The sequence below is a fragment of the Mus pahari genome, chromosome 18 (assembly GCF_900095145.1).
Source record: "Mus pahari chromosome 18, PAHARI_EIJ_v1.1, whole genome shotgun sequence".
Lineage (NCBI taxonomy): Eukaryota > Metazoa > Chordata > Mammalia > Rodentia > Muridae > Mus > Mus pahari.
Genome location: NC_034607.1, coordinates 2,158,986 through 2,169,661, shown reverse-complemented (window position 1 = coordinate 2,169,661; position 10,676 = coordinate 2,158,986). Strand labels below are relative to the sequence as shown.

The 10,676-nt window shown below is 48.7% G+C and overlaps 1 protein-coding gene across 1 annotated transcript; it reads right to left on the bottom strand.

The window, feature by feature from the left end:
• Positions 1 to 4,951: 4,951 nt before the first annotated feature.
• Positions 4,952 to 10,400, bottom strand: LOC110335433 (H-2 class II histocompatibility antigen, A-S beta chain). The gene is made up of 6 exons (XM_021217580.1): positions 10,222 to 10,400; positions 8,562 to 8,828; positions 6,923 to 7,204; positions 6,296 to 6,406; positions 5,822 to 5,845; positions 4,952 to 5,261 (listed from the first exon to the last, which is right to left on the bottom strand). Exons 1-6 carry the CDS (start codon positions 10,313 to 10,315, stop codon positions 5,248 to 5,250), a joined length of 792 nt encoding a protein of 263 aa, XP_021073239.1. The 5' UTR covers positions 10,316 to 10,400; the 3' UTR covers positions 4,952 to 5,247.
• Between the last annotated feature and the right edge of the window lie 276 nt (positions 10,401 to 10,676).

Here is a 10,676-nt window from a genome sequence, read left to right as displayed (position 1 = left end):
CCAAGTGCTGGGATTAAAGGTGTGTGTCTCCACTGCCTGGTTTACATTCTTTTTTAAATCTCTAAGTTTCCCATAGTTAAAGCATCATGTTCTCTAAGAGTTAAATAATACCTTTAGCTAAAGCTTGTCCAGTTAAAGCTGCATTGTATACAGGAGATCCAATATCAGCCGTAGCTTTTATCCATCTAGCGAGGCGCCTTGAGATTTTAATAGTCTTACTGCTTTTTGGCATTCTTTATTTGCATTTTCAAAAGCCAAAGATAGCATATTTCTTACATATGGATCTGCTATTGATCTTAGCACTGCTGAAGTTCATCTTTGTAAAATTCAGTGTAAGCCTCCTCAGGACGTTGAGTAATTTTAGCAAAAAATTTAGTCTTTTTTCCCTGGTTCTTCAACTCTGTCCCAATACCTTAAAGACACTAAACACTTTAATGTCTTTAACAAGAAGGGCTCTGCTTGGTTTAATTCTTATGTAAACACCTGGATTTTTTTAGTTTTCATATTCTTCTTTGTCTTTTGGGAAATAACCTTTTTCTCTCAAGAGCTTTTCTATTTGTTTTCTTAGTATTTGAGGTTGTGTAGTAAATTCAGTATCTTCCTCTTCTAGTCCTATCTCATCTGAAGAGGGGAGATTCCTCTCCTTCCTCCTCACCTGTCTCACCTCCAGTTTCTTCTGAGGTAACTTCTTCACTTATTGACAGATTATCTTGATAATCCTACACTGATATACATTAGATCTGTATATTTCTGACTGTTCACTCTGTAATGGTTCTAAGGCATTTGAAATAAAAGTACATAGAGACCAAATCCGCATAGGTAATTCCTCTCCACTCTGGTGGGCCCATCTTAAAGACCTTAGCACTTGTTTCCATACTGACGATTTTAATTGAACATTTGGAGTAGATTGAAATCATAGACAATGTTGTTTAACTAATATAAAGATCTCAATAATCTTTATTCCACTCTCACTCTGCTAACTTCTGATAAACACTGAACTAACTGCACATGCCTCTGCTCTTGAGAAATTACTCAGACAAGCTGGTAAATTTCACATGACCTCTGTCCAAATCCTGGAGACACACTTACCTTCTTATAACCACAACTTCTTTTACCTCCAGTCCCAGTGAGCCCAGACTCCTCTCCATCTTGGTCCACAATGTTGGGCATCATTTATTGATTGATGTTGGTCATAGATGCCAAAGTAGAGAGAGAAACTCACCAAGATGCTAAGCCTTCATTTCTCAAAAAAGCAGAGGGGTCCAGCCTTTTAAAGAAAGACTGACATCCAGCTATCTCACTCCAGTTACTTTATTCAAACATTAAATAAGGTTAATTGGGGCTGGGAAAGGTTCTAGCTACCAAAGTTATCTTGTTTTTGCTGCCTGTGAGAACAGACAACCCACACAATTCACACTCCCTTGTGACCATGGCTACTCATAATCAAAAGTAAAAACTACAGGTTTTCCAGGAATGTCTTAGGACCAAGGTGGCTATAGTTACAAGTCTTCATGTAGCACCAAGTGCAGATTCTCTAGAGAAACATTCCTTCAATGTTTAAATAGTCTCAAAAACTATTTTTCAGCCTCTACTGATTGACCCAAACATAAAATGCCAGGGGAGAGGGGAAGGCTTTGCTGAAGCATTTCAGTCAAAGACAGACACAAAGGCTTTACTATACTTTATCATGACAGGGGTGGGTTGGGGAGATGCTCACAGGCTAAGAGCCATGGCTGCTCTTGCAAGGGGAATGACTTAAGTCTCCAGCACTCACCTGTGGCTCATAATTGAAATGGAAATTTCTAGTTTCTTTGGAAAGTCAGTTATGTCAAATGATGTTTTGCTGGAGCACACAGGTGAAAGGATGTCTTGCTAAAGCAGACATGTAAAAGAATGTGTGACAGAGTATAAATATGATCCCACAGACAGTGGGCAGAGAGCATTGATTTGGTTTGCTCCGCCTCACTATTCTTCAGTAAAGACACATGTATTGGTTTGCCTTGTATGGTGTGATTGAGCTCTGCTTGTGGTAATGAATCCATTGAGAGCAACTTGCCAAAGAACTGCTCAGAAAAGTTCCTGTGGCTTCCTGCCACTTCAGTGACCTCGGGCAGGTTGGTGAGCCTTGCATTTTCTTTAGGATTGAACTGCAGCTGCTGGTTCATGTGTGGTATCTGCATGTACTGCATGGGGACTGGTCTGAAGCTACTGAGCCATATTTGTTGTTTGCTGTGGGACTGAACTGCTGCCAAAGAAAATTGAGCTCACCCCAAAAGAACCATTGCAAAACAGGTCCATTTTTCCCATATTCTAATAACATTTTTCTTCCACTATCTCTGCTGGGTGGTGGGCTAGAGGAGAGGTTGAACATTTATTAAAAGTAGGTTCAAAAAAATTAATGTCTACACATAACCATCTGCAACTACAGTTCTGGAAAATCTGGTATCCTCTTCTAGCCTCTGAGGTCTCTCTCTCTCTCTCTCTCTCTCTCTCTCTCTCTCTCTCTCTGCGTGTGTGTGTGTATGTGTGTGTGTGTGTGTGTGTGTGTACATATATCTTGGTGGGGAGCATGTGCAGTCTATACACTCCATAGTATCCCAGGTTGGCAGCCTGCATTGCAGCCAGGACCACATAAGATAAAAAGAGAAACTTCCTCACTCTGACCTTGTCCACAAATGGAAAATCCTGCTAACGTCATCTCTCTAGACCAAGTGTTGAGGCTCACCTGTGTTAACAAAAAACAAAAAACAAAACAAAACCTGTGGGCGTGCTCCAGCCCTCAGGGTTGTGGTGACTTCCCTAGGGACAGGTAGAGAATGGCACTAAGATCCAGAAGTCTCCATGTTCACGGGTGACAGGAGCTCCATCCCCTAAGAATGTCAGCTCAGCGCTGACACCATGTGCCTGTGCACCTGTGAGCTGGAGCCTCCAGTGAGGGGACCCAGAGCCACAGTCAGCTGCAGCACTTCTGTTGGGTCTCACATTAGATACTTGACTCATTGTTCTGCCAAAACACCTGACAGGAGCTACAGAGCCGAGGGCTATTCTAACTTCAGGAGGTACAGCTTGGTGCTGGAGAGATGGCTCAGCGGTTAACAGCACTGACTGCTCTTCCAGAGGTCCTGAGTTCAATTCCCAGCAACCACATGGTGGCTCACAACCATCTGTAATGGGATCCAATGCCCTCTTCATGAGTGTTTAAAGACAACGACAGTGTGCCCAAATACATAAAATAAATAAATCTTGAAAAAAAGAAGAAGGTGCAGCTTGTTATGACAGGGAAGATCTGTAGCAGGATGGGAGGTCACAGAAGTCCATCAGGAAGCAGAGAGAGAGATGAATGTACAAGCCGCTCTTGCTTTTACTCTGTTTTTCCCCTTCTGGGACCTCAGCCCATTTAGGGTAGGTTTTCCCACCTCGATTGAATCTAGGAAGCCCAGAGATGTATCTCCAAGCGGACCATAAACACAAGCTGTGAGAAGCCCACCAAAACCAAACTGCTCCCACTACTTAACAGCGCCCCACACACACACATACACACCACTCACCATACACACTGTGAGGAAATCTGGAACTCCATGAGGCTGACATAACTGTCTCCATGCTATGTCTCTGAAACTTAGTTTCCCCAATAATAGGGATGAACACTGCCAGCTCTTTGTATCTTTGTGCACAGGATAATATTTTTTCAATGTCGTATGTTACCCAAGATTTGTTAGGGTTTCCCTAAAATTATCAAAACATTGGTAGACATACGACAGAGTCAGAAACACACAGAGAGAGGAGATTTGAGGTGGTAGGAGAGACACAGGAGACAGAAATGCAAAAGAAACACAGAGGAAAGAACAAGTGACAGAGAAGTAGACAGAGGAAAACGCAGAGAAAAGGCTCAGGGCAGTGAACCAGACACGAATCACAGACAGGGCAAGCACAGCACAGGGTGTGCGCACACACGGGAGATGCAGTGAAGGGAGACAGGGCAGATGGAGGAACTGCTGAGGGAGGTGACTGTCTCGTCAGTTATGTGTCTGGTCACGTCTGAAACAAAGCTCTGCTTCCTTACAACGGCAACAAAAGAAGACTAAGTTGGGCAACAGAAATAAAAGATTATCATTTGCAACAGCAAAAGGTGCTTTTATTGTTTACTATATACTCTCGAAAATGAAGGGAGCCTCTGTCAGTCAGAGTGACCTCACAGGACACATGTGACACTGTGGAGAGGTCACGGCATCCATCTCCAACTGTTCTGTCTGAAGGAGGCTGGGGTGAGAACATCACACTGAACAGCAGAAGTCCCGGTCATGAGGATGTGACAGCTGGCGCCTGCCTTCTCTGCCTGCCCTTACATGGAGTTCAGGGTGCTTCTGGTCACCTTTGTAGTAGAAACTGCTACTTCCCCACAGTTTGTCTGGGTCACCTTGTCCCACATAACCCCACCCATCCCGCTCAGTTGTGGAGGTTTGGGATATAATAGTTCAGAGTATGTTAATTACGAAAAAGAGGTAAATGTTTTCAGCACATCAGCAGCCTGTGAGGGACAGTGGTGTTTACGCTTGGTCTGTTGCTGTGTATTATTATTATAATGCTAAATTCTATATCTGACAGTCTAGGCCTATGAGTGAATTATCAAGGGTTACAAGCATTTGTTGTGCAAATTTTGTTCCTTAATTTAAAACTAAGGATTAAATAAAATTGGCTATAGCCAATTACTGGAGGAATTAGAGGTTGGTGGGTTTTGAGTTACCTGGTTGGGGGTGGAGAAGGAGAAGGAGGAAGAAGGAGGGCAGGGGAGGAAGCCACCATGTGAAGAGCTATACTATGGGTACAAGGTCAGGAGATACAGCAAGTTTTTGGGGTACACTGCTGAGGAGGTAGCCAGGCCAGCAGTTAGAAGAGTAGATTAGGGTTACCACCCATGGCCCCAGCAACTATCAAAGCCAAATACAATAACCAGAGTCTGAGTTTCGTTTATTTGTAATCTAGGAGGGGATAAGCATTGGTTTACTACAGAGTGGAGACAGAAAGCCTGGGGTGCTGCTGTACACATGGAGTCTCTGGAATCACCCAGGGGCAGAGCTACAGACGGAGACTGGGGGACTCCAGATCACAAGAGCTGAGGTGGTGGATACACTAGTACCATGGAAGACTCTGAGTCACAGAGTGGCAGGTAGACTGGCAGTCAGGAATTCAGAGCAGGGACATGCAGGCCTTACAATCTAAGACAGTCAACTCAGTCAAAACACTGAATCACTGCAGGAGCCCTGTGGGAGAGAGAGGGAGCAGTGTAAGGAGGGAGAGGGAGCAGTCACTGAAATGCCCTGACCATACCTGACTCTTGAATCTCATAGAGTTAGACACAGACAGCCGGTGTTACAGCCATGACACCTCCTCCCCATTGCAAAAGAGGCAGCTAAAGAGGGGACAGAGTCTCACAGGACACAAACATGTGGGATATGAAAGAGAAGCCACCATCCTCCCAGGGAATATGGAGGATCTTTTGGTAAGTCAGCCTCTTCCTGCCACTGTCAGTGTCCGCGGTCACAGTCTCCAGTGTGAGGCAAGAAGCAGGCAACTTCCTGGTGTCTAAAATCGTGGCTCAGGCTCCACTCAAGACACCACTCAAGTGATGGTGGCAACCTCCTGCTGGGGACAACCCCTGCAGCTTCCTATAGACACTGGCTGTGACACAGCAGCTGTGACACTGTCAACCCCACAGCAGAGACAGACTGGGAACCAGGACTGTGCCAGGCACAGCTGCCTCACACCCTTCCCTCACACCCTCACCCCTGCACCACCCTGCAGATAAGAGACGAAATATTACCTGCTGGAGGAGGGCCTCGAGGTCCTGCAAAAAGAAGTCAGATAGAGAAAGGTATTGTTATAAGCACAGGGCTCTCTCATGCAGCCTGAGGTACAATGGGTCCTGTAGCTTAGCGGGAGCTGTTCTCTCATTGTCTGTATTCACTAAGACCCTAAGCAGTGTCCTGCTAAATGGATGAAACTGTCACTGGAAGGAAGGACAGCAAGGCCTATGCACTCTCATTGGTGGAAACTTCCAGAAAGGAGCGAGAGTGGTGGACAGTGATGGAGATTACAGAATGAGCTCCTCCACGGTAGCTGTGCTCCTCCATGGTAGTTGTCCCACAACCAGCAAAGCCAAATCCCAGTGTCTCCCCTGGTACCCCAGGTCCTCCCACCCGCAGCCTGGCTCCTTCCTGCAGCACAGCCCACCACCCACAGCCCGGCTCCCTCCTGCAGCACAGCCCACCACCCCCAGCTCCCCAGAGCTCCTCACCTTTCTGACTCCTGTGACGGATGAAAAGGCCGAGCCCGAGGAAGATCACCCCGAGCACGCAGCCCCCGATGCCGCTCAGCATCTTGCTCTGGGCTGACTCAGACTGTGCCCCTGTGGAACAGAGCCCAGTGTCAGCTTTTGTCCCCTCATGTCACAACAGCCCTGAGTGAGAGCCCACAGTCCAGCCTGAGCCATATGAGGTGAGGGAGCTGGGAGGACCCAGTTCTGTGTTCTGACCCAAGGCCAGGAAGGGCCAGGAGCTCTGAGCACAGTGGTGGGGGAGGGGATATGTGAGTGTTTGCACCTCACAGACATATCTATAATCTTGAGCTAAAATACCCAGTCACTAGCTATCATTGCCAATTCCTCTGGATATTAGGGACAAGTTCCAGGGCCCCAGTGTATGTAGTGATCTCCAGAACCGCTGTCTGAGAAGACAGGTCAGGGCTCTCCTGATGCCCTGACTGTGAGGTGAGAGATACAATTTCCTGTAGGTCTCAGCTCAGTAGTGGAAGGAGACCATACAAGACAAGTGATGGGGTGGGCGGCACCAGAGGGATGGGGTAATAGCAGCTAAAATTTCATGTCATGTGGGGCCCACAGTGAAAGAAAAAGACATTCCCTTACGCCACTCCACAGTGACCGGGCTCTGCAGGCTGGGATGCTCCACGTGGCAGGTGTAGACCTCTCCCCGCTGAGGGGTCATCTCCAGCATGACCAGGACCTGGAAGGTCCAGTCCCCGTTCCTAATAAGCTGTGTGGACGAGACCCCCACCGTCTCCTCCTGGCCGTTCCGGAACCAGCGCACTTTGATCTTGGCTGGGTAGAAATCTGTCACCGAGCAGACCAGTGTGTTGTGGTGGTTGAGGGCCTCTGTCCTGGACAGGGAGATGGCGACATTGGGCTGTTCTAGGGTGACAGAAAAGACAGTGAGTGAAACCTGAGGCCACGTGGAGGCTCCCCTCCGGGAATAGGCAGGGTGGGAATGAATGCCTAGGTTCTAACAGTGAATTAAGATCAACTCCACAAATACAAACTTAAGTCACTAGGAAAATAAGAGTGTGGCCCTGTTCCTATACAATGTGAAATGTAGTAAGACAACAAGAAGAGTGGTGCACTCGCTCAGGAGGTAGAGCCAGGAGGATCTCTTATGAGTTTGAGCCCAGCCTGGCCTATAGAGCAAGGTCTAGGACAGCCAGGACCTCTCACAGCAACCTTTTTTGTAAACCCGCTGTGTATTTTTTAAATTTATGTGTAGATAAAATATTTTTATTTATGCAAAAATATAAAAATAAACTGTTTTTCTAAAACAAGCAAGACAAAAGAAAAACTGATTCTGATTTCAAGCTAATTTGGGGGGGGGGATGCAAAAATGATTGCAGTAGGACATCCTTCATCTCCTCAGACTGTCCTGCAGAGTCGGACAGCCATGTTTCCAGGCTGACCTTGATACACTGTGCCCACTACCTCAGAAACCTTCTCCCCGGGTGCTGTTATCCCTTCACGTTGAAAACAGCATACATACTTAACATGTTTCATGAATTGAGAACACACTATGTTCTCTCACTGTCTCCTCTCCCTGCTCTGGTTTTCTCCGTTAATTCCTGGCGGCCATCAAAGCCTTCCCCTGCTGTGAGGAATCAGTTGCGAACAGTTGAATAACAAGGCCTCTCAGAAAGCAAGGGGGGAAAGGTTCAGCAGCCTTGAGTTGAGCGTTAGTCCTAATGTAGGAGATTAAATCTGAACAGGACGACGCTTTAATTGGCATCCCGGGTGAGAGGCTCTGGGGGTACCAGGGAATGGAATTGGAAACGGAAGTGAGTTCCTCAGATTTTGTATCAGAAACTTTTAGTGTGGCCCAAGTCAACACAGTCTCCCTCAGAGAACAAGGAAAATGGCAGTGATGCCTTCAGTCAGTGCCAGGCAGCAAACAGCCCTCACAAGACAACCGTGGCCCTCAAGGGACATGGGGAAATCAGGGAAACAGCGTGGCGGGGAGAAACCACAGGACGCCAGAGCTAAGGTGCCAAACCGCCATGACCGCCCACCAAGCACCCTCTCCCCGGCTTAGCTTCCCTGAGTTGGCGCTGGCAGGGGCTGAGGTCACAGCAGGGCCAGGGGTCAGAGGGCAGCTGGGCCTCAGGGGGCAAAGGGCACAGGGCAGAGGTGAGACAGGAGGGAGACTCCAAGGAGGCGCCCGGTGGGGCAGGGCAGACGGGAGGAAGGAGGCCATGGCAGCGCCTCACGCGGGACCCGCCGCGCTCACCCAGCCGCCGCAGGGAGGTGTGGGTCTCCGGCCCCTCGTAGTTGTGTCTGCACACCGCGTCCAGCTCGGCCCGCGTTCGCTCCAGGTACTGTTTATTGTAGTAGTCGGGGTCCGGCCGCCCCAGCTCGGTCAGCGCGCGGTACTCGCCCACGTCGCTGTCGTAGCGCAGGTACTCCTCCCGGTTGTGGATGTATCTGGTCACGAGCCGTATGCGCTGCGTCCCGTTGGTGAAGTAGCACTGGAACTTGAACTGGTACACGAAATGCCCTGCGGACGGACGCGGTCAGCCCGGGGGACAGCGGGGACCGCGGAGACCACGGCTCCCCGCGTGGGGCGACCGCTCTCTGGAGGCCGCCGGGCCTCGGGGCCTCGGCCGAGGCCCTGCCCGTGAGGACCCCGCTTCCGCGGAGCACGGAGCGACGGTTCGACCCGGGGAAGGAAGAGCAAGGGAGGGATGGGGCGACCGAGCTCGTCCTCAAAAGAATACGCCTCAGGAAACGCAAACTGTACTTGGTACGTTTGAAAATAAATAAATAAATAAACTAAGGAACACCAAAACTTGGGTGGGTCTGGGTGGAGTTGGCAGAGGGGGTAAATATGACCAAACTGTACGAAATTCTCAGCGAACTAATAAAACTAGGATCCAAATAAAAATAAAAATATTTGCCTGTTTCTGCCACCCTACACTCTCTCCTGTGTGCAAAAGGCCCTGACCTCCTAGGGGGCACTTGTCCTCAGGAGAGCCCAGACTGCAAAACAGACAACCTCTGGGAACTGCCTGGCATTTTTTTAAAGATTTATTTACTTATTATATGTAAGTACACTGTAGCTGTCTTCAGACACTCCAGAAGAGGGCGTCAGATCTTGTTACAGATGATTGTGAGCCACCATGTGGTTGCTGGGATTTGAACTCTGGACCTTCTGAAGAGCAGTCAGGTGCTCTTACCCACTGAGCCATCTCACCAGCCCCACTCCAGGCATCTTAAGGGTAACTGCAAGACTGGACACCTCTGTGCACCGACTTAGGGGTCTGGGGCTTTATATACTCTTTAGTCTCCGAACTAGAACACCTCTGCTCACCCCGGGTATGTATCGCCTATGTCCCTTCTGGGCCTAGTGTTTTCTTGGAAATTCAATTTACCAACTCGGTGTTTGAGTCCTGGTTTATTTGACCAAAAAATTTAGGTTTCTTGGTCACTGGCTTCTCTCTGAGTTAGACGCCTAGAGTTGCTCTCTAAAACCTCCACTCCACGTGAGGAGTTCTCCTCAAACATCAGGACCACAGACCATGGCTCACCTGTTTCCCCATTTCAGAATCTGACATTTCCTACAGACAATGTACGCGGGGGGGGGGGGGCACTGGTATTGTAAGACCTCCTCACGCACAACCCCGCGCTCTGTCTTATCTTTGGTGGTCGATTTAAACTCTGCCTTCTCCTCCCCCGTTTATATGCCAGGCTTGCCCTGTGTGGCAGGCATCATCCTAACTCAATATTATAACACAGAAGTGAGAATGGAGTCTCGCCCTCTCTTCAGAGAAAGGAAGTCTATGGTAAAACCAGGATTTTTGCCACCCCCTCCCACATCCCAGGGCCCCCAGGGTCCCACAGAACACGACCCCCAGAGTGCTGGCTCTGGAGAGCCCTGCCCCCGCACTTACTTTGGGAGTCTCCGCCCTCAGTCCCTGGGCTGCTCAGCACCATCAACGCCACCACTGCTGCTGAGAGGAGGAGGCTGGGGATCTGCAGAGCCATCTCTAAGGCACAGGTAATGGCAGTCACCAGGACTCACACCTGCTGTGTCCCCTTCTGAAAGCAGAGTTCTGTAGCCTAGAGTGATCTGAAACCCCAGAGTGTCAGGGTTGATCCCAAGTGAGGAACCAATCAGCATCGGAGCTGAAGTCTGTCATCTGTCTCTGGGTAGACTTTGTTTACAAAGGCTCTCCATGCAGATCATGGTCTGTTCACGAGCCCCTCTGGATGAACGTTTGAGGTGACTGCTCCTCTCAGTTACAGAGTAAACTTTTCCAAACTGCAGACTGCCTGTGTTTGGGGGGTTTAAAGAGAAAAGTGACAGAGGCAGGCGGATTTCTGAGTTCAAGGCCAGCCTGGTCTA

Coding starts and splice junctions, on each gene's coding strand:
- LOC110335433 (XM_021217580.1), bottom strand. CDS start 10,315: ATGGCTCTGCAGATCCCCAGCCTCCTCCTCTCAGCAGCAGTGGTGGCG. Junction 6,407..6,922: donor CCCGGTCACTGTGGAGTGGC/GTAAGGGAATGT, acceptor TCTGTTCCACAG/GGGCACAGTCTGAGTCAGCC. Junction 5,846..6,295: donor CCGTCACAGGAGTCAGAAAG/GTGAGGAGCTCT, acceptor TTCTTTTTGCAG/GACCTCGAGGCCCTCCTCCA.